This window comes from Thunnus albacares, chromosome 22 (assembly GCF_914725855.1).
Source record: "Thunnus albacares chromosome 22, fThuAlb1.1, whole genome shotgun sequence".
Lineage (NCBI taxonomy): Eukaryota > Metazoa > Chordata > Actinopteri > Scombriformes > Scombridae > Thunnus > Thunnus albacares.
The window spans coordinates 16,696,287-16,719,768 of NC_058127.1; the positions used below are offsets into that span (position 1 = coordinate 16,696,287).

The 23,482-nt window shown below is 38.9% G+C and overlaps 1 protein-coding gene across 41 annotated transcripts in view; it reads left to right on the forward strand.

Moving 5' to 3' along the window:
• The window catches only part of LOC122973552 (receptor-type tyrosine-protein phosphatase delta-like), a 370,064-nt gene extending 346,823 nt beyond the window's left edge, over positions 1 to 23,241 (forward strand). For 23 of the 41 annotated variants that reach the window (XM_044341149.1, XM_044341155.1, XM_044341152.1 and 20 more), the window contains 13 exons: positions 309 to 350; positions 928 to 1,025; positions 3,970 to 4,093; positions 6,969 to 7,144; positions 9,197 to 9,316; positions 9,434 to 9,588; positions 15,360 to 15,645; positions 16,711 to 16,889; positions 17,007 to 17,133; positions 17,396 to 17,521; positions 18,686 to 18,840; positions 19,112 to 19,247; positions 19,928 to 23,241. In XM_044341149.1, coding sequence (XP_044197084.1) covers positions 309 to 350; positions 928 to 1,025; positions 3,970 to 4,093; positions 6,969 to 7,144; positions 9,197 to 9,316; positions 9,434 to 9,588; positions 15,360 to 15,645; positions 16,711 to 16,889; positions 17,007 to 17,133; positions 17,396 to 17,521; positions 18,686 to 18,840; positions 19,112 to 19,247; positions 19,928 to 19,996 — 1,793 coding nt within the window. In that variant the 3' untranslated portion in view covers positions 19,997 to 23,241. The remainder of the gene's footprint in view (positions 1 to 308; positions 351 to 927; positions 1,026 to 3,969; positions 4,094 to 6,968; positions 7,145 to 9,196; positions 9,317 to 9,433; positions 9,589 to 15,359; positions 15,646 to 16,710; positions 16,890 to 17,006; positions 17,134 to 17,395; positions 17,522 to 18,685; positions 18,841 to 19,111; positions 19,248 to 19,927) is intronic. The other 18 variants (XM_044341165.1, XM_044341167.1, XM_044341169.1 and 15 more) reach the window with 1 other exon arrangement.
• The last annotated feature ends 241 nt before the right edge of the window (positions 23,242 to 23,482 follow it).

The window sequence follows — 23,482 nt, forward strand, 5'->3', positions numbered from 1 at the left end:
TTATCACTATGTCAGCATCCTCAGGTTAAAATGAATGTCAAATAATATCCTACAGACTTTGGTTTGTGCTGCTAGGATTTGTATTCACTGTATGCTTTCTTATTTCTATGAAATAAGCATGGTGGCATAGCAAAGCTTCTAGCATGATGATTTGTATGTTACTAATAAATGTCCCATTTAGAATACACATAATCATTCAACTACCTCTTGTCACATTTCAATTTCTACCTTCTGTTTGTAAAGAAAATAGTCATCACATTGCTATGACGTCTGCAAAGTATTTAATTACACCGCCGTTTCCTCCACAGGTTCAGGTGCGCCCAGTCACCCCAGTAACCTCCATTTGTCAAGTTAGTTGGTCTCGAATTATGCATTTGACATGATTTTTTTTTTTTTTTTTATAGCTTTTATTCTCTACTTTTCCTTTTTTTTCTCCTGCCTAGTCTTGTGTTCTCATCCTCATCTAATCCACCTGGTGTTAATGCTATGTCATCACAGGAGGGCGGAGTTTGAAATGACAGCCTGAAAACATGTCATCACTCAAAGCAGACGTCAACATCTGGCCTAACATTTTGAATGTTTTTTTTTCCTTTGTTTTTTTGGGGGATGTTTGTTTGTGTCTTTGTCTTACTGTCATGCTAACTATCCACCGCAGCTTTCTGTCTGAATAACGTTCTTCTCTCTCAATAGGGAGAGTCCCAGTGGGGCAAGTGTGCTCGATGACTTCTCATTGGCTTCTGTGTCCATATTCTCTTTATGAGCATGGCCACTGCTTTGAGTGAACAAACTAGCCTAACAAGATCCACTCTTCCATTCCCCCTGTTAAAACACACATGCTGCTTATCTAATGATTCACTGTTGGCTTGTGCTTGGGTGATGCCCTCTTACAAAACTGGTGACTGACCTACAATTCCATCTGATTGACAGGTATGGCTAGCCATCCTCCAATCCCAATCATGGACCTGGCAGATCATCTGGAGCGCCTGAAAGCCAACGACAACCTAAAGTTTTCGCAGGAATATGAGGTGAGTGTCAGCAAATCCCAGTGTTGATCAGTGTAGTAGCAAGAGAGTTATATAGAGACAACAATGCAACATAATATCTGGTATTATACAGAAGCATGCGCAAGCAGCTGACATAAATTGTGATTTCAAATGACTGTCACTATTTAACAGGGTGGGTAAAGCCCACAGTCTTGCATTTAATGATATTTTCCTGGAAGCTGTAATCCTATCATTGCACATCTATGCCAACCACACACAGTTCAGGCATGTCAACAATGTATCAGCTGGTTTCAGTTGATGACTGCCCAATAGGGTGGTTATAAACTACTTTATGAAGAATCTCTTCAGCAGACTAACAGGATCTAAAAACAGTCAGTATGCCTTTTTTTCACAGCAGGAACACACCAGAGCAGAAAACACACAGGTGTAATTAATAATATTAATAATAGCTGCATTCCATTTTCAGTCCCAGTGCCCTGCTATTGTGCCCGCTGGCTCACTGACATGACATACTGGGACACTTAAATAGAACTGAAGCCATCATTAATGTTATTAGTTACACCTGTGCTTTCCCTGATATGACAAGTCAAAAGCCTATTTGATGAAACCTTGTGAAAATGGCAGTGAATCAGCCACAAGGTGCCAAAAAGCCAATATATTTTAATTATACAGAGACAGAGATAGCAATGCACATTGTCAATTAATATACTGTGAATTATCACTCCAGAATACATATAGCTCCCATCATTAAAAAAAAATGCATCATGGAATGAAAGTGAAATTAAATGTATGCATCTTATTATTGTATCTAATAATAACATCTAATGTAAAAGCGCTTAAAATAAGAGTGACTGTGGTTAGACCGTGTAAATGTTTCCTCAGTATTGGCAGTGCACTATAGATGAACTCATGTTTGCAGAACATTCATGGAGCCTGAAAAACTGCAAGCAAGAGGTCCTTTCAGGGGCATTATGTGAGATAGGACTGGTCACCCTTTCTCTGCCCATTTCTCTCTGCGGGTCCTGTAACCGCTCCAAAATCTATGAGGTCACTATACGGGTGCCTGCCAAGCTGCCCAATCATTATTGCAGCTTAAGTACATTGAATTCCAATTTCATAGTTCTTAATCGAGAGCACTGGAAAGCAATTTTGTGAGCACAATGAAATAAAGATTTTTATTAAGAGCAATGTTGCAGCCCACCGTTTCAACATATTTTGATAAAAATTTAGCCTTGTGGTTTGTCCCCTGCATATTGCTGCTTCAGGTGATTTCTGCAGATAAAGAACTCAATGCTAAAGTGTATTATTGTGTTCACGTTGAGCTCACACAGGATACTCTTAAATACCTCTTAATGTGTTTCCTCCCATGGCCATAGTAGTATTATATAAAGCCATCATTAAACTGGTCTAAAAGTTTCCATGCATTTATTGTTCCTATGAATTATCCTAAAGAAGTCATAAAAGTGTCAGTGGTCAGTGTGTCCAAATGCAGCTGTTAATTACAACGTGTGGTATTGCATTGGGGTTTCTGCTATTTTCAGTAGTTGTAATTTCACTCACTAGTGGTCATCATCATTAAAAACACAAATACTGTATTTTCCCTGTAATGTGAAATGGAATGCTATATTTTTTTGTATTTTCCCTTTGTGATATTTCATATAAAATATGATTATTTTATATGAAATATAATTTATCTGTGATGAGGGACCATTATAAATCCCTGCTTTACAAAGCTGAAAGAAGGCTTGCATAGCCAGTTCTGTTGAACTAGTCCCAAGTGTGGTATTCTAATATGTGCCGTAAATTTCTACTAATCAGATGAGGAAAGTAAATGGAACACAAGCTTTTCCTTTGTGACCAACTCACAACGTCTTTTTGTTTTTAAATCTCATCATTTATATGTAGAAGTTATTTCATGCCAAAGACAACACACAGTTCACACAGGTCTTAAAAGTGAATTATTCACTTTTAAAATCAAATCCACAAAATGATTCCTGCTGAGTTAACTTAGATTCCAATGTCTGCTGACCCCTGCTCTCTTTAAGAGCATGAGTGTTTTGTGTGTACAAAGTAGACATCCACTGGTTATTATAGTATGCAAGGATATATGGAGCCATATATATATACTTCTTGAAATATACTGAGAATTACAAAGCATGTAATTACATTACCAACCATTCCCTTTAACATATATACACTTCAAGAGTTGCTTAATACCGCAAACAACCTTTAGACATGGGATGTTTTTAACTGACAAAGCTAGGAATGCTTCTAGATTAATTCTGTTTTTTTCTTCTTGTAAATAATGTATGTACTTATTCTCTTCCCTTGCTGGAAATATTCAACTTACTTTGATAGTATTTGATCTTGAGGGGAACCTACATTCATACTAGGCAAACCCTTCAATGCTCAAGGGCTAGAGATGACACAATATTCATATCAATATTTTAGAACCTTCCATCATCACTGTTTCGTAGACATTAGGAGGTTTAACATTGGCAAAACAAATCAATATTATGCATGACATTATTACAGAATGTACTGTATATGCTATCGGTGTACAGACATGCAGAAGTTGATTGTAGGACAAAAAGGACACATCAGAAACATGAGACTGACTATATTCAACAGAGCTTTCACTTCTTTAAACTGCCTTCCTCATAGCCTTGGCTTAAAGCCCTGGTAAAAGTCTGAAAACAGGTAAGCTAAGTAGCTAAGTATGGCCCACTCTGAGAGCACACTCCTAAAAAATGTATTTAAACATCAGTAAACTACAAAAGATCAGATTTTGATTTTCAGTTGAAGTGCTGTGGTGAAAGGTACATCTCATTAAGCATTCGTGTATGGATCCTACACAAACACTTTATAGGCAATTGCCATAAAGTGGAACCTTAGCAATTGTGAAATGTTCCTATAGTGCAAAATATTCCACTGTAATGATGGCATATTTTCCTCTCTTTTACAGTCCATCGATCCTGGTCAGCAGTTCACATGGGAGCACTCTAACCTGGAGGTCAACAAACCAAAGAACAGATATGCCAATGTGATTGCCTACGACCATTCCAGAGTCTTGCTCTCTGCTATTGACGGTATGCCGCCCACCAACATCTTCCCTCCCAGCTGTTGTATTGATTCTACAGACAGCCAGTACAGCCGTATCTTTTAGACCTCAGCAGCGCAACCACACTCTACTTTTGTATTGTATTCCTACACAAGCATGTCAGACTACTTATTTGCTTTCATGCCTCGGGTGCTTGCAAGGAAATAGATGGCTTTAGAAATAGGCAATTTTCAATTGAAATGCTGAGGCAAGCATTCAAATTTGATTAAACAATCACCGATATAGTCGAGGGATGCGAGTAAGTTCTACTTCTCTGACTTGATGTCAGGTGATTCTTTCATACTGCCTCATGCTTACATTTTGACTGTAATTTAAACTTTGCAATATAATTTACATTACTTTTTTTGCATGTATGTGTTAGACAGACATAAATACACATTTGCCCATTTATTACATGGTTGAAACTGACAGTGAAAACTTGTTTAACACACAGGTAGAGTACTGAGAGGGAGCTAAAATTTCATTGGTGTCACTAATAGTCAGGCATTACATGGGCGGTTCTCACTCAAGACTCTGTTGCAGTGCTCTGCACATTAAGGGCCAACCTTGAAGCTGGATATTTTCACAATTTCACTTGAGCCTATCGTGAACCTACCATGAACCAGTCCAGTAAGAATTGAGCTGACACATTAAAGAAGTGTTGCACTGTACAGTTCAGCTTCTGAGAACTGAAAGCCCATTTTGAAATGGCTAGTTCAGTGCTGGCTCCTTCACCAGTTTATTGGATTAAACACAATTGCACATACACACACGCTATTAATTAACCATTTTTATTGAGCATCTCCCATGGAGGGCAAAGGAAAATAAACAAAGTAGTAAATGGATAATGTTAACAAAAACAGACAGATAAAGACTTTGAGTCCTTTTTGCAGTCTCTCAGAAACAACACACAGCTTGAGTGTTGATGAACTCCATTAGCCAGGCGTATAAACACATCTGCACAACCACATTGGAGCCTTTGTGCTATAGCAAGTGAGTAGTTCTCAGCCAAGGGGACATGAGGGACTTCCTCTTTTCCTTCTAAAGCTTAAACAAAGCCTTTTGGCAAGCAATGCATCTATTGTTTACTTTGATTGAGTTCTTTGAATAAAAAGGGATTTGGGATTTGACATCAGAATTTGAAGACGGCTTCTTGCAGAATTTATTGATGTGGGGATGGATCAGCAGAATCTTTGGAGCACAGGCGCTCTGATGCTTGAGTACATTTGTGGACTTAAATTGTCGTGACATCACTGAGTGTGCTCTACTTTTGACAACTGACAAAGCACCTCTCGCCAAGTTGCCTGACCATACAAAGCACGCACTTAGCAGGATTAAACTGGTATCTAAAGTTAATCCCTAAAATTTTCTCTATCCTTCAGTTGGCAAAATCATCTTCCACTTTCAATTTGTACTGTATGTATTAGTTTCTGTTATCACCATTCATCCAGATTCCATCAACAGTATGTTATTTTTGGAACACTAAAGTTATATAAAATAACAAAAAAACTGGTCACTCACATTTCCATTGTTCTATATTTAGTGTATGAAGAGTTAGTAGGAAAATCTAAACATAATCTAATCTGACAACTTTATGAATCTGTCAGAATGACAAGGTCGAAATCTGTTATCTTCTTGCAAATACAGTGTCTTAAAATGAATACACTAATACCAGTAGTACTACTACTATTGCTACTGCAACTACTATTAATCATCATTATCATTACAATTTAACACCCTAAAAGCTTACTTAATTTCCTGAGATTCTGTTACTGTTTTATGTGGAGGACCGAGTACAGAATGTCTGCAATGTTTATTTCCAATAACCATATTGACAGAGAAAATTGTGGAATTCATACAAATCCTGAGTGACAGAAAGCATAAAGGCAAAATCCATTTGCAAATGTGCATTAAACAACTTGTCTCGTTCTCATTAAACCACAGTAATGTTTCTTTTTGCTTTTTCTTTTCAATTTTAAAATGCACTAGGCTTAATTATATTTATCCCTTGTCCATCACGGAAATGTACAGCCGCTTGGCTGTGTGAACAACTTCAACAGCAAAAAGAGAGAGCGGGGGAAAGTTGAAACAAAAAAATATGTGGGTGGGTTTTTGAATGTGTTCATATTCCATTTTCTTTTCTTTTTTTTCTGTTGAATAAGTTACCTGGGAGTAAAAAGGGAGTCTGGGGGAGAGGAGGAGAGGAGGCAGCTGGAGTGAGGGGATTCTCTGAGACGTGGCGTCCATGCAGATGAGACTTATCTTGGTCGACCATGTGTGCACGGAGCCCCTAAACTGCCAGTCCTAAAGCATTGACTAGCTGTCAGCTCTGTCTCTTTCCCCTGGATTCGAAAAGGCTGCTGTGCCTTTCATTTAATATAAGCAAAGGGAAGGAGGAGAGACGAGGGGAGGGGGAAAATTGTTTTGCTAGGTTTTTGTTGGTTTGTTTTTCTCTATGTGAGGTGATAGACTTTTACAGACCGGGCTTTATCTGTAAGTCAGTTGCAGATATGGAAAAGAGACACAAAAACTGTGGATTTAAATGTGTTGTTGATAGCAAATAGCAATCCTTATGGACTGCAACACTGGTCCTAGCTGCAACTGCTTTAGTCCATTTTTTAAATAAACACACACAGAAAATGTTGACATAACTGACTTCATTTTACAGCAACAAGCTATTTTTTTTTGTAAAACTGAATGTCGTCTGTACAACGTTAGAGGTTTTATTTGAGATCTTGCTCTTCACGCCTAATTTTGACTTTTTAAAGTTTCCTGTTCTCAGCACTAACTTAGCAATTCCTACACATTTTTTTTGAATACCCACTCAGCTCGACAGCTCATTCCACACCTTGTTTCTTTTTTAGGTATCCCTGGGAGTGACTATATCAATGCAAATTACATTGACGGCTACAGGAAGCAGAATGCCTACATTGCCACCCAGGGGTCTCTGCCAGAGACATTCGGTGAATTCTGGAGGATGATCTGGGAGCAGAGGAGTGCCATCGTTGTCATGATGACCAAACTGGAGGAAAGATCCAGGGTAAGAGACAAAAATACAGATATAACCATGCCTATTAAAAAAAAAACTGTATTGGAATTAAATGTAGTATGGTGGTACATTTGCTTTATATGAGCTTTGGATTGTATACTAGCCGCAACTCACAAAGACACACAGGCTGGTTGAACAGTTCAAGCAAGCAAATCCAAGTTATTTTCACATCAAGTATAGCTCTTCATTGTAAAGCCAAAGATATAATTTAGTTCTTCATATGACATCAAATATTTGCCGCATAGATATTTCAGACTCTTTTTGACACAATCTGTTTGATACCCTCCTTATCTCCTCTTTTTTCCACTGACTGGGTTTAATTAGTACAGTATGTTGTTCTCTGCCACTCCCTTGATGCCTTCATATTTTCTGTACGGTAGAAGCTAGGTCACATTCTGCCGTGCGCTGATATCCTCAATCCTCTCTTTACAACAACACATTCTGTTGTTGTTTAGTCATGACTGATTAGTGGCCTGGCTGCCTTCATTAGCCTAGCACTGCTGAAGGCACTGGATTACAATTAGAGATAAAAGACTCAAAGACTGAAAAGCTACATTTGGCCTGTTTGCAATTGCTAGTCCTTTAAGGTTGACATGGTCAAAAGGCACTTCCTCTCCCTCTCTTGCACATCTTGCGGTGTTTGACTGAGCACATGAAAGCTTGCTTTGGCTTCATAAGCTACTGACCTTCACACTTGTATGCCTTTTCTAAGAGCCTGGCACAATGTTAACAGGGGTGCTGACTCAATTCAGAGAGCAGTTTTCACTCAGCATCCTCACATTCTGCAAAGCACTGCTTTGGCTGTTTTTCAACATTGAAAGCTCTCTAAAATACAAATGTCTCCAAATAAACTTGGTCTGTGCTGTCATGTGTCTATTTCTCTCTATACTACAGCTGCTATGTGATATTAGGTGCACTTCTTAAAAGCTTCCTATGAGACATCCCCCACCCTGATCCTCCCATACCATTATGCTGTTTGACATTTGTAGTGCATAATGTGCTTTTGTTGCTGCTAACAGCTCCTGTCTTTCATATTAATCAGTCATTTCATTCGCGGGGAAGCACTCAAGCTGTCTTTGTGTGTTTTGCGTATCTAAAGCTAGAGTATTTGCAAGTAAATGCTAATATGAATCAATGCACTACTCCTGGAGTTACAATCATTGCTGTTGGTGTCAGTGTTAAAACAGCTGCTTAGAAAATTAAATTAGTGGATAGTACACTTGGTAGATATTGGGGTATTCCAGACTAATGTCCAATTGTCATACAATTCAACAGATGTGTTGACGAGCATGTGGACATTTCGATTTTGTTGAACTTATGGCTAAAACCACTTCAGTTCTCAAGGATAACATCAAGAAAAGCAATTGCTTAGGAACCCAGTTATTTCCTCTTCAACACCAACAGTGCCTCCCTTCAGCTAAGCAGTAACGCTATAATGGAACAGTGTTTTATTGGCCGTTCACTGGGAAACAAAGCTATACACTCTAACAGCAATAAAGCCGAGCCTGTAATATGATTGGAAACTGTGGTTACCTTTGTAATTACAGAGCATGTCAGGACAATTAATAGCACTGCCGGCTCTATACAAATATCTCGGGCCATTTCATTGATTATGAAATCAAACCTAGTCAGCAGGAATGAGGGAATTGGATGCATTTATTTCAACATTACTTAACTGTGTCGATTTTCTGTATAACTGTCTGATTGTGAAGCAGCATATTATACTCCTTAAACACAACTCGAATGGATAAAGGCTTTAAATATTACAGAAAATTATTGCACCAATGCACCAAATACTGTACTTACAGAACCTCCTTCCAGCTGCTACTCCGGTACTTCTTGCTATTCTTTTTAATTTTTTTTTTTTAATTTAATCTAAATTTAATTCATTGTATTGTGACTGAGTGAACCACAAAATAATTCAAATATGCATGTACCCCATGCCTGTGGAAATAGCAATAAAGTCTCTTGAATCTTGAATCTAACTATCTGATGTCTAATATAAAATATCCTTGTCTAATGCGGTATTTCTCTCCATTACAGGTGAAATGTGACCAATACTGGCCTACAAGAGGGACGGAAACCTACGGTCTCATCCAAGTGACACTGCTAGACACAGTAGAGTTGGCCACATACTGTGTCAGGACATTTGCACTTTTTAAAGTAAGGTCCCTTTGGATACTGTTATTTTTTACAGTAGCTACGTAGACCCCACTACAGCTGTCAAGTATTTGAGATGAGACATGGTGGTAACTGACCTTTCTCCTTCTCCATATTCAGAATGGCTCCAGTGAGAAGAGAGAGGTGAGGCAGTTCCAGTTCACAGCCTGGCCAGACCACGGGGTACCAGAACACCCCACGCCGTTCCTGGCCTTCCTGAGACGAGTCAAAGCTTGCAATCCTCCAGATGCGGGGCCCATGGTGGTACACTGCAGGTAAGAGACAACATGGTTTCACTCTGCAGAGGTGAAGACACCAAAAACAACCTGAAGCATGAAATTGATTTTTTCCTCCATTTGCTGTAAATGAATATATGAATACATATGACAAAAAAACAATATATTCATGGTTATTTAGAGGTTTATATCTGAGTCATTTATATAATGCTAATAGAGATTTTTAAGAAGGGAATCAGACATGAACCAGAGGAAAAACGTGGGCTAAAGAATATTTGTTGGAAAGTAAACCATGGCCCACTGTAAGCCCAAACAAATCAGCCCACTAGCTTTCACAGAAGGCACTTTAAATCTGAAGGTGTTTTCAACATCACAGCACAAAGAGTACTAGTGTCATTGCCCTCAGCAAACTTAAACATCTCCTCCCACACACTGACACGCAAACACGCGCAGACCTGTCGTCTTCCTTGCTACACCACTAACATGTCGCACATCAGCAGCCCACAAGTCCTCAGCTTATCCCTTGGGTTATTGCATCTGAAACAAATAACTTTCACGCCAACTTCGCTTCCCTCAGCTACATAAGCAGCCAGACTCCCAACAGAGAGGCACAAAGATATAACAGACTTCTGGCTCATCTTAACACAGGAAGTCATCAGAGGCTGTGCACAGAGAAAGCAAGTGACTGAAGGAAAAGACAGTTAAAATGAAGAGACAGTGGTAGTGAGTGTAATAGATACAAACTTGTGTCAGAAAGTGACTAAAAAGGAAAGGGGATTACTGAAGAATTAGAATTACCACATGCTGAAGTTAATTAGAGCTAGTTGCCGAGTCGCTTCAAATTGAAAATCCTGACTTTTTACAATGAAGCAGAATGCAGGAATTAATGTCACTCTGCAGATGGGAGGTTTTAATTCCTCTGGCTCCCTATCAGATAGTCATTTCCAAACTCCAAATCCTTAAATAGGCACTTCCTCACTTCATGTTTGACCACACTTTTTAAGAGATCCTTTTTTTTTTAATATTTATATACTGGCAAAATAATGTCAGGAGTGCTTTGTGGTTATTTAGAGATAAGCTGTAGATAAATTAAATTTTACAGAAATCGTGTCTTATCTAAATATTCTCAATTTCTGTTTTGCTGAAGCTGTTTTTTTTTATGCACACACTAAATTAAAGCTAAAAGAAAAAAGACTTTTCTTGCCCATAATCAACAGCATGTTGCAGTCTCTTGAGTGGTTGATTAATTAGTTGGTGCACCAAACATTGCAGCTTAGCATGTATGAACGTGCTGAAGGGCGTTATGTAAATACCATAAAACATAAAACTAAGCAATCAAGGGCTTTGAATTTGTTTGTATAAGAGAATGAGCGGTAGCTTATGGGGTGAAATTTAAAACTTATTGTCAGTGTTTCCACTCTCTACAAATCACAAATGAAAAAGATGTTTATTTATCATAGTTGTTATTATCTCCTGATTTACATGGATTTTCCATATAGACACCACAAGACAGAGATTTAGAAACTGTAAAATGCCCAGAATCAGATCAGGATAATTCTGTACATTCAGAAAAATAACAACTGACTCAACCTATTACCGAATTGCCCTGAATTACTTGTGTGTGTCACCCTTCACTGGAGTTCCAATACAATTCATTTCACCATGCATTTGACTGCATTTCCATGACGCAAATGTAAGAAAAATTAGTGGTGAGCTATTTCTACATTTTAGACTTCATATAAGTGTATAATGTTCATCTCATGTTACACTATCAGATCGGTCTTTGTCAAGAAATGTATTTCATTCACAAAGGCATCGAGTTATGGGTTTTGTATTTCATTTGTAACAGTACAAATTAGTTCAAATTGCCCTAAATTGTCAAAAAAATTTGCAATTTTCTTTTTGCATCAATGACACAATTTCCTTTGTAAGCCAGACTCTCACACAGTGCCAGTAAGCCTTTGTTGAATCAAGACTAGGGCCAAGGAATTTTCACAGAAGTAGGAATGTATCAGTTAAATGCCAGACAGTATTTTGTGTTGCACATGCTAATAGAACATTATAATTATGGGTTTGGTGGACCGCTAATGGTTCCCCCACAGGAGTATTCAAGGATCAAACTGCATTCATGTGTCTCTACTGCAGAGCTAACACTTGTCACAAGGTGAGATCACAGTACGTGTTGTCTGCCTCCCAGGGACATTATAGCATGTTTCCTGCTTTCGTAGTTCCTGCTGTTTTCACTAACCTACAGGTCAGGGACTGTTTTTCTCTTCTAGCTACAAGATCTACCCAGGCATTGTGAGGTCATAGAAAAGGTCAAAAGGACATGATTGAATGTCATGAAGATCACTGGCCTTTCCCAGTCGCTTGGAAACTTTTGATAGAACAACCCACGGTTTACAAGAGGAGTCAACTTACAACCCAAGTCATTCCTTTTTTTGCCCCTTTCCCTTATTTTGGTTTGGGGGTTGTTCTTCTTTCCAAAAAAACAAAAACAAAACCCAATGATGCAGTATATAATGTTCTTTCAAATCCAATTTGATGTATTTTCACCCCTACATTCTGTATAAATACTATTAGAATGATTTTAATGGTTTGCATCCTCTAGTTTTTTGTTTAATTTTCCTGTAGTGCAGTGTATTATTGTGGTCACTAGCACATAGTATGAAATGTAATGTGCTTAGCTAACTCCTTTTGTTTGCAATGTCCAGACAACAAACACAAACAGCTAACATGCTAGCAAAAAACAGAGCTGTGCATTTACTGATACTTAGGCACATATTTTTTGCAAAAAATATGAGTGTTTGGAGGTGTTTGGTTTATGCTGCAGGAGTGCTTTTCTTTTTTCATTGTGATAAATAGTCACAATTTGAACCCATTGCAACTGCTCTGAGTTGAAGAGTAACTGCACCCAAGCAAACAATTTTGCTTGCATTGCCAGCTAGTGGTGACTATATTCCTGTAACCTGATTAACATTGCCCTGAATAAAGCTACACCACAGCTGGGTGTTTTCAGAAGCAAAATAGACCACACCTGAACCCAACCAGCTGTGTTCATGTGTGTGGTCAGAGGTTCAACAGACATTTCAACCCACAGTAGTCGGTGCAGCAATGCTTTTCTTCAATACAAGATTTGGTTAAAGTTAAACAAACTATCACCATTTCATAAACCGTGAAAGTCCAGCCTTACCGGGAGGTTTAGCACTATGAAAACACACAATACATCCCTGGTGGAAAAACTGAACATGGCCTCCACATCTCTGTCAAGCTGTACAGAAGGTCTAACAATAGTAGTGATTCTTATAGGGGGCAGAGAAAGGGGTGGCTTAAGACGGCTGCAGCAAAACACCACCCATCTTTCATCATTGCATCATTTCATGCAAGGAGAATAGTCCCACTGTTGTCAGAATGTTATAATGAAATCAGCAGTCAACACCCTCCAGTGGTTTGTGAAGGCTAAACCTACAGAGTCCAGCTAGTGGGCAAAGCCAGTTTGAAAGAACAAAAAAGTCCAATACCTCCAAGTTGATTTACTTTCCACATTTTGGAAAGTACTCAAACATGTAGATGACAAATTCTTATTGACTCCATTAGTGATCTTGGTGAGTTTTTGTGTTCAATAGGCACTGCAGGGAAATTGTGACAAGTTAGCTGACAGCAAGAGATTTGGTAACAATGCATATGTAATTGCTCTCACTGCTTTTCATGCTTTATCTTCTCTAGGCTCATTGCAGCTGTATTTTACACTGCACTTTCTCTCCCATCCCTTATTCCCTAAACTCCTGGAAAGCATATTAGTCTGACACTTACTGTGTGTCGACGTCCAAAGCAGCTGGTCTTGACTGGCTGAAAAGGCAGTGTCAGGTCATTAGTGCAGTCAGTCTGCCAGCTCCCCTTCAACTGCCAAATATACCGACTGTTTTCTGCACCATCTCACCCAACCACGCACACACACCATCACTTGTCGATAAAGGAATATTACACATGTTCCTAGCGTTTTCTGGTCTTACATTTTGGAAAAAAATTGTGATTAATATATATTCCCGCAGATGAGTCTTAGAAAACTAACTTGAGAACTACACAACTTGAAGATAACTGGCAGCATCCCTCCCTTCTCACCTCCCTCACACATTCCTCATCTTCCTCTGTCTCCGTCTCTGTAGCTCTGTGCTGTCACTCTGTCACTTACTCTCTCTCAGGTCATCACTCTCCCACATTCAGGTCTGCACTGTAAAATGTTTTCAGATTGAAAACAGCTGGGGTAAAGGGAGAAATCTCTTCTAGTCTCTGCATCCCCCGCCCAAGGGCTGAGGTGTTCTCAGACCTGGAAGTGATTCATTCTTCAAATATCCCTGAGACACTTTCACATTTCTTTGCTGCCTGATTCTCTTTTTTTCACTCACATGCACATTTTGTAATCGCCCCAGAGCTTTGAAGAGTTTTGTCAAAAAAAGAAAAAAGAAAAAAAAAAAAAGTTCAGTCTCTTTCAGCCAATGTCAGCCATTTTGAAAGTGATCATCAGATCATTTGTTAAAGCCAATGACTCCCATACGTGTCTTTATTCCATTCGCAACGCATTTCCAGTGCAGCATGGCACATTAACCAGACTTGGCCCCCGGGGACTAACTTTACTCCCTCTTGAGTTTTCCTTCTCAACCCTTTCCCTGTTCCTCAGAGCAAATGAAAAACAAATGCTCCATCAGAAGGAGGAGGCACGAGAGCATGGCTCACACCTCATAGGCATGTCAGCTTAATGGATTGAATAACCTATTTACTTTGGAGTGCCAAGTGCAAGAACATGTCTTGTCAGTGCTGTGCTTTGTGGGAGGAGAGTTAACGAACAAGATTTAACACTACCCTGTCACCCCACTGTAAATAAATTGTCATCAGAAAACATCTTCTGTGCTGAGGCACACACTATTAAAACATTTAATGTGCAAGGGGGGGAGCATTTTTTAAAATATCAGCAGTCTGCAAAAAGAAGCTATATTTATACAGCATGTCTCAAGATGGCCTGCAAGGAGGGGTCAAAGAGAAACAGTAAAACATTTCCCTCTTTGTCATAGTGCGTTTTCTCCTGTGCATTTTTTACGCTCTCATGTAAAAAATGTGCCGATGTGAATCTTAATGGAGAGACGTGCCTGTCAGTGCCTCTTCTAAAGCTCTCATGCCATTTGGGTGCACTGTGCTAATCTAATGGCATTAATTGAAGTCAGCTGCACTTCTCAGAAGTTGCCCGGCACATTAACAAAGCCCTCAAAAAATCATACTCTCAAAATTGCGACTGTGTATCCACATTTGTGTCCGCATTTGTTGTAGTGGCACTTTTCGGAAATATGAGATAAAGGTTAAATGTTGCTGTTGCATAAGTGATTAGTCGTGATGGGTTGGAGAGCACAGGTGGGGTCCAGAGGGGAGAGACTAGATTGCAAAGCCAGCAGTTAGCCCGATGAAAGCTGTGACTGCCAAACCCTCTTCTCCACACAGTGCCACTTCAGATTTAATTACACTCTAAGCCAAATGTTCCGTCCTACAGTGGCAAACTTGGCAGAGAGAGTTTACCTTTTGACCTCATCGCTGGGAGCAAGGGAATTCTTCAAGCCATGTACATGTTTAGCAAGGGCAACTCTCCTTCCACTGCACTGCCCCTAATTTCTATCACTGGAGATCAAATACAGTCAGACACATGGTACAGTATATTGTTGCCAGGATTTACAAAGGTCATGTCAGATTGGGGACCTTCATGTTATTCATATATACATTTTATTTAAAAAGATTTTTGTTTTGTATCTTCTTTATGACTACAGTGCTGGAGTGGGACGCACAGGTTGCTTCATCGTGATTGATGCCATGCTGGAACGTATCAAGCACGAGAAGACTGTGGACATCTATGGGCATGTAACACTAATGCGTGCCCAGCGCAACTACATGGTGCAGACAGAGGACCAGTATGTCTTCATACATGACGCGCTCCAGGAGGCCGTCAACTGTGGCACCACCGAAGTGCCCGCCAGAAACCTATACGCCTACATCCAGAAACTGACGCAGATAGAGGGTGGAGAAAATGTCACTGGCATGGAACTGGAGTTCAAGGTATGATGTGTTCAGCAAAAGCATTGAGCAAAATTGTTTGGGTCAAGAATTAATTACATTCACACTGGCAGTTTTTTTTTAGTTTTAGATTCCTACAGAATGTTATGAATATTACACACCACACCTGCTAACTTGAAGGTTTACACCAACAACTTTTGATATGTAGCAAGAATTTCCAGGCAGACTAGGTAATGTTCTTTTGGCATCCTGTGTTCCTAGTCGCATGGGGGCCCTGATGTCATTTACTGGCCATTCTCAGCACAACTCCCGAACACTTTTCCAGCTCCCATTAGGCCCGCGAGACAGCGTGGGGCCTGTGGTTTCCTCTCTGTTCCAGCTAGCTGACTTGCTTGTGTAACTTAACATGGGAAAAAAATCCCCCTTTCTGGTTTCCCCTTCCCATAACTTCCCTCCGTAAAGGGGGTCTCGGTTTATATGAAAACACAAATACAGGTTTTCCCCACCACAGGACAGTTGCCAGAGGGGCTTGAGCAACATACTCTGCATTTACAATGAGAGGCTCGACCAACCTTAACCAGCCCTTGGCAGTATGTGGTGTTGCTGTATGCATGGAAGTGCCTTGCTTGTCACGCACCTATTTTCTTGCTCTGTGTTGGATGCTGAGTCCACTAAGAGATGATAAACAGGTTAGATTACACCGCATTTCTGTCCACTCTAGGCTCAGTTGGGTATCAATTTTCCCGTCTTTTCATCATACCATTTTTTTTCCCTGCAAAGGCAAGCAGTGATAGTAATCACTTTGATGCCATTTCCATACTTCATGGTTACATGAAACAGTATAGGCCACAGCACACTATGAGCCATTAGAGTAGCTTTCGTCACTCGGTATGTGCAGCTCATTATGCTTTGGATTCTTCCTGAACTCTCAGAGCATGCGATTGCTCATATTATTTACATCTTTATCTTGTACAATCCACCTGTAGTGTCAAACTCAGATAGTCACAAGGGAAATAAAGAAACACCAAAATGTCAGTGCTCCTTACTTAGTAAGCAGTAGCATGCTCAATAATATCACTCTCTCTCTCTCTCTCTGTCCCAATGCAGCGTTTAGCTAACACTAAAGCCCATACATCACGATTCATCAGTGCCAATCTCCCCTGCAACAAGTTCAAGAACCGCCTTGTTAACATAATGCCATACGAGTCCACACGAGTGTGTCTTCAGCCCATTCGAGGAGTTGAGGGCTCTGACTACATCAATGCCAGTTTCATTGATGGGTACAGGTAAGGGCTAAAGTACAGAGAAAGTGCATATCCATATTAATTTATCTTCAAACCACTCACATTGAAAGTTTTAATGTATCACACCTTTTCCATTATGCGATTAATCCATTTCCACAGGCAACAGAAAGCCTATATTGCTACACAGGGACCACTGGCAGAAACCACAGAGGACTTCTGGAGAATGCTCTGGGAGCACAACTCTACTATTGTCGTTATGCTCACCAAGCTTAGAGAAATGGGCAGGGTATGTGTACTCTTATGTTCTTATCATTTTGTTTTGGAACATTAACTTTTTTTTCTGGCTACAGAGCACAACAACACATGTTACAAAATGCATTTTACATGAATTACCATACATTGTACCAATCGAAAATGAGCCTTCAAGCTTTCAAAAGGCAGATACAGTATGAACTGAATGAAAAATGTCTAGGAATGAACACAATGAAGCTAGCGTATGAAGAGAATGTGGTGGCTCATTGTGGTATTTTGTTTTTCCCTCCCTTCAGGAAAAATGCCACCAGTACTGGCCAGCAGAGAGGTCGGCCAGATACCAGTACTTTGTGGTGGACCCCATGGCCGAGTATAACATGCCCCAGTATATCCTGAGAGAGTTCAAAGTGACTGATGCCAGGGTAAGCAGACACTGTTGTATACAACAAAGTTGAGAGATCAAAATGTGACACTGCGGGAATGGAACTCTAAACTCAGTGGTATTGTTTACAGTATGGTCTACTGTATTTTCAAAAGTCTAGGTTGTGACCTACCAAAGGGTCATGGAGGACACAAAATGGATCACCAAGGATTCACCAGCAAAACAATAATAGTTTAACAGTTTTCCTACAATCCAGTCTCCTACTTATAAAATAGTTGATATGTTGTCAGCAGTCCTCTCTTGCATATTCACTTTTCTATAACTTATGACAATAAAATTGTATCTGTGCTAACTTTGGGTTAGCACTGTAAATAATTAAGAAAGAAAGAGGTAAATGATTGTGTATACAACTGACTATTTTAATCTTTGACATCTAATGAGGTAATTTCTCAATCATTTGATTTTATTTAGGTTTAAGTGAGTGTTGAATGAGCTGGTGGTGAACACCCTGGGACCGATATTAACATTGCAGTTGTTATTAGCTCAAAATTTTGGCATCGTATCAAATATGTATTTGTACCAAACTATGGCCCTAAGTGTAATATAAGCATAAATATATATTTGTGGAAATTATGACACACATCAATGTGTAAAAACAAATGTGGTGCCGTCAGCACTGAGCTGCCAGAGGTTTTAATTCCATCAAAGGCTTACACAGATAAATGGTGCTTTGTAGTGCACGTTACACTGTCTCGTCAATGGGATTGCTTTCCTTATCAAGGGGATACAATATCACTTAAGTAATGCACACCCTCAAAGTCGATTCTCCAAGCACCCTGTCGAGGGTAACACATCAAAGGGAACTAGCATTTGTAGTGTTCATGTTTAATACATTCAGGTAAAATAACAGGCATCTTTCATAACAAAACATTTTCTCTGATACTTTAAACTGGGGGCCTATGCTCCTAGATTGTTTCAAGAATGCTGTCTTGAACTGAAAAACCCACAGAGACGTGGGTCATCATGATGGAGATGGACATGGAAGGAACTGCTGTGTGTTGGCTGTCTGTGGAATAACTCAGATTGGCTTCCTGGTTTCACTTCATCAGTTTTCCATTGCCATTTATCTGTATTTCCAAGGGATGTTACATTTAAAAGAGTTACATCTATACATTCCTGCTTTCTTCCCATGTTCTGTTCTCAGGATGGGCAGTCACGAACAGTAAGGCAGTTTCAGTTCACAGACTGGCCTGAGCAAGGAGTGCCAAAATCGGGAGAGGGCTTCATCGATTTCATTGGCCAAGTACATAAAACAAAAGAGCAGTTTGGCCAAGACGGGCCTATCTCGGTCCACTGTAGGTAAGTGTCCAACCAGCATAAAGCACCAAACCAGTTCACTTCCATTTTGTATAAAATGAAAGTGAATGCAATTATCTCTTGAGCCGCAAATATTGATTAAAAGAACCATTTCTCCATTAATAATACAAGAACCATAGATACTACACGACAAATGATCTACACAAACACTGACTTAGCATAGTGGTACACTGTTTTGATTGTGAAGAAACTATTTTTATATTTATCTGGTTTCTCTGGCTTCAACATTGCCCTGTTGATCTCTCCTGAACAGCGCGGGTGTTGGAAGAACTGGAGTTTTCATCACCCTCAGCATCGTCTTGGAACGAATGAGATATGAGGGCGTAGTAGACATCTTTCAGACAGTCAAAATGTTACGGACACAGAGACCAGCTATGGTGCAGACAGAGGTGAGGCGTTCTATTTTTTTTCCCCCTTAACTTTTCCTCTAGACTTGCAAAAGAACACTACTCAAACTGTAGTCCAGGTGGTAATGCAGCCACTTTGGGTTTTGTGACACCATAAACTACACATGGAATCAGTTACTGTGTAAGTAATTTGATAGTATATTCCAATTGCCTAATGAAAGCTTGGGTGACATTCCAAGTATCCTCTTGAGCCAAACAGATTAACTAAATTAATCCTCTGTTTAAGACTATGATTCATTTAGTAGCTGAACCAATTTAGAACAGTCTTGTCTGCTCTCGGCTGTAATTTCATCTAATCATTTCTGAACGATTGGTCAGTGTTTCATCACACACCTCTTTATATTATCTTCCAGTGTTGGAAATACCGTTTTGTTTCCAGTCAATCAGAAAAAAAAAATCTACTTTGCATATTTGGGATACACTGGAAGAAAAACCTGGAAAAGGCAGCTTACAAATTTCTTATGACTCTTTGAAAATGCCCAAAGTAGGAATTTTCTGCAAGGCTCACTGTATATTTAAGTGTCCCAAACATTTTACATCTTTTATGCAGGGGCAATCCAGGCTATGATAGAAGCACAATGGACCAAATGTAATACAGAGGTATTGGTGTGAAGATCCCTGAGAGGCAGTGCGAGCTAAAGTCTTCTTTTCTTTGTTTCCAGGATCAATACCAGTTCTGTTACAGAGCTGGCTTGGAGTACCTGGGAAGCTTTGATCACTATGCAACGTAAAAGACCCAGTATTGGAAGAAAAAAGCAGAGGGCCCTTTGGAAAGAAAACCCAGTGAGCCTCTCTTCTGAGCCATAAATTCCTGCTTGAGAAAGTACTCCTTAACTCCTTGCTAACAACTCATTATGTGTTGGATGTGCGACATGACTTGTCAAAAAATGAAAAAGATGATTCCCGGAGGACCAAGTATTTCCCAACCCCAATAAAACCTCGCCTTGACACAGAGTGAGGGAATCCTGACTGTTGAAGCATCATATGGAATTACCTTTTTCTTTTGCTTCAAGGATTCATTTTGGGGCTCATAAAACTGAATGAAACCAACACAAAAAAGTAAATGAACAATAATGACATCGTCAGAAATGCATCAGTGATTATGAACCATTACGAGAGGCATTGGAGGCACACAGAATTGCGGGGAAAAAAAACTCGATGCACATTGTAAAGAAAAAAAATCTGTTTCACAATCAAGTACACACAGACAACCCATCGAAAAAGAAGACAATGCTTGGTCCACAACAGCAGGACAGACTTAAGTAATAATGAATAAATACCCCTTTTCCTGTCACAATGTTCATCATCTAAATTTTGGGAGAGGGTAAAGTTAAAATGATCTATGAAATAAATAAAAATTATTGATTTAGTTTTTTAGTACTTTATTACAGCTGATGTGCTTTTTTTGAACTGTGTGAATTTCCTTTTTTTACACAAATTTATCGCTTGGAAAAAAAGTGATAAAAACGTACTTACGTAATTTTTTTTTTTTTTTTTAAGCTGTAGAACTGTTCTGACGTATGTGCTTTTTTGCAGAGAATCTCTTTGCTTTTTTTTTTTTAATTAAATTTTTTTTTTCCCTCATATTGTTGCACTCAGTGCACAGAACGGAATTCACACTACCAAAATGTAACTTTGTCCAAGAGTTATTTTTTGGTCTTGATTGTTTCAGTTTGTTTTCGTCCATGATCACATACATGGTAACTTAATTACTCCCATAAGATAAACTTGGGGCTTTGTGGAATCAACAGGGATGAGCAAAGTATGAAGTTGCTGCTACCGATTATCTTAGTTCTTCCATGTTAGAATGATGATAAGAGAGAACCTGATGAATTGGATAAGCTATATGAATATATAAATATATGGTACAGATATATAAATATATGTGAAATATATATATTAAAGTATACATATAACAGTCTAAATATATTGAGAAAGTACTTAATTTATAAGTAAAAGGTATATGAAATATGGATTGTCTATGAAAGCTTCCAAATTGAGAGTTGTGTACTATGGGGGAAACGAAGAGATTTTTCACTGGAATGCACATCAGTAGGACAAAATTGTATTCTGATTCAGTGCATCTTTTCTTGTGCAATAAATATGTGTGTTTTTAGATAGGGTTTTATGTGGATATGTTATTCACTCATGACATTGTTGTTCCCCCGCAAGGAGGAGTAGGAGTGGGAATGTCAGGTGCCAGTCAAAGCATCACTGGTGCATTTTCAAGCTCTCATACAGTCTGTAATTAGAGGCAGAGGGTCACACAGCCGCACTCACAGCTCCACACAATAGGGCAAGGTACAAAGACGTCACTTTCTTGTGGTTCTTTAAAGCATTCAATGGTAATAACATTTTATTTTCATTTTGCATTTAGAGTGCCTTATATTTATGCCTGTTTTTATAATGTTTCATTTAACATATTAATGTATCCTTTGAGTAATCTAGACATTTAGTGTAAATGTAATTACATAGTTTCTTTACCTTTAGTATTCATTTTGTCACATGATGAGATTATATATGCAAATAAGAACATTTCAAAGCTCATATTTTTCATTTTCAGTGGCCTTATTGTGGCTGAGTGAATTAGAATTCAACAGTTTATATATCACTGACCTCTACAAAAAAAAAAAAAAAACACGAGATACAAAAGTTATAGGACATATATTTAAAATGTTCAGACATAGAGCCAGGGATGAGACTGCAGAATATTAGTCTCAGAATTAAACATTTAGTCCATTAGGACATGTACAGTATTAAGGCCCAATGTGAAGTTAATGAGCTTTTTAGCGTCACTACGGTCATATTTTACAAAGGTAAAATACAGCATATTCAGATTTTAAAATGGATTTGGTCAAGAGAGAATGCCTAATGCACAGGTCGTCACCGAAGGGGTTTCTTCTTCATGCCTTAGGTTTGAATTACAGACTTCATGTGTGTCATTACAGAGAGCAGATATAGAAAAATACAAACTGCAACAACATATTGGTTGGGTTATCCTGACAATCCTAAACAGTATGTCATGTCCTCATTTTTTTTACATAACAGTTAGAAACTGGGGGTTTACTTCAGTTATGTGTCAGTTTTTATGTTGAGCAGCATCTTTAACTTCTTCTTACCCTCTTTGGTGGCTTTGTGGATGTGCATTCCAGGTGCTTTCTTTCCCTTGTTAAATCAAGCAGCTGTTATTTTTGTCGACTGCTTAACTGGTTATTTTTGTCATAATTTTGAGATATAAAAGTGCTATTATTTAACCTCATGGTGGCTAATGTTACATTATGTTTAAGTCTCTGAACATGTTAATTTTCTCATCTCAGTTTCTCCTTTTTTTTATTGATTTTTCATATGCATGGTGAAACGTTGCAGAATGGCCAGAGCTGGCCTGGTAGGAAGATTTGCACTTTCTCTATCTTTGTACTATGCACTGCCCTATTGATTCTAAACCCAATAATATATTACTTGAACCCATCTATAAAAAAATCTTAATCCTTAAACGTTCACTTTGTGTGTATGTAAATAACACAAAAAAGGTATCAACTCTTGAAAAAGACAAAAAAAAAAAAAAGTTTGTGGCGAAAAAGAGCATCCATTCTGATGCCATGGTTACTCCAGCAGATGACTTCAGAAAAATCTGTCCCCCAACCATCTGTTCTTGTGGCTTTGCCATTCAAGCTTGGAGTGTCATTAACAGAAATAAACGTTGTGTTCTCTGCTCTCTCTATCTATCTCTCGTCTGGATGCATAGACTGAAAAATTAAATAATGAAATTGTAAAAAAATGGCTTGTTAAAAAGATCATACAATTACCTCTGATTAGTTGTAAGCGTAAACTGTTTCTTTTTCTGAATGAAAGGAGTGCTTTTTATTTTCTTACTTAGGTTACATTGGTGGCGAAAGAAGTCTGTATGAAAATCAGTTCTTTGCTGACACAAGTTCCATTTGTTATAAATGAATTCTATTAAAAAATGTCAGTGTTATGCATCGGCGTTTCACTTGTTTCCCTCCACCTCACTTTGACTTGAAAAGACTGATGAAGCTATTTTACCCCCTACTGGTCTGGGTCCAACATATTATCCACAGTTCTCTCATGAAAGGGGAAATTGAGCCTCACCACATTTGAATAGATTCCCATCGCTCTGGTTTTCCTGTCACTGATGTCAGCTACAATGAATCATCAGGAGAACCTCTGACAGATGGAGTGCAATGTTTTCAAAGCTG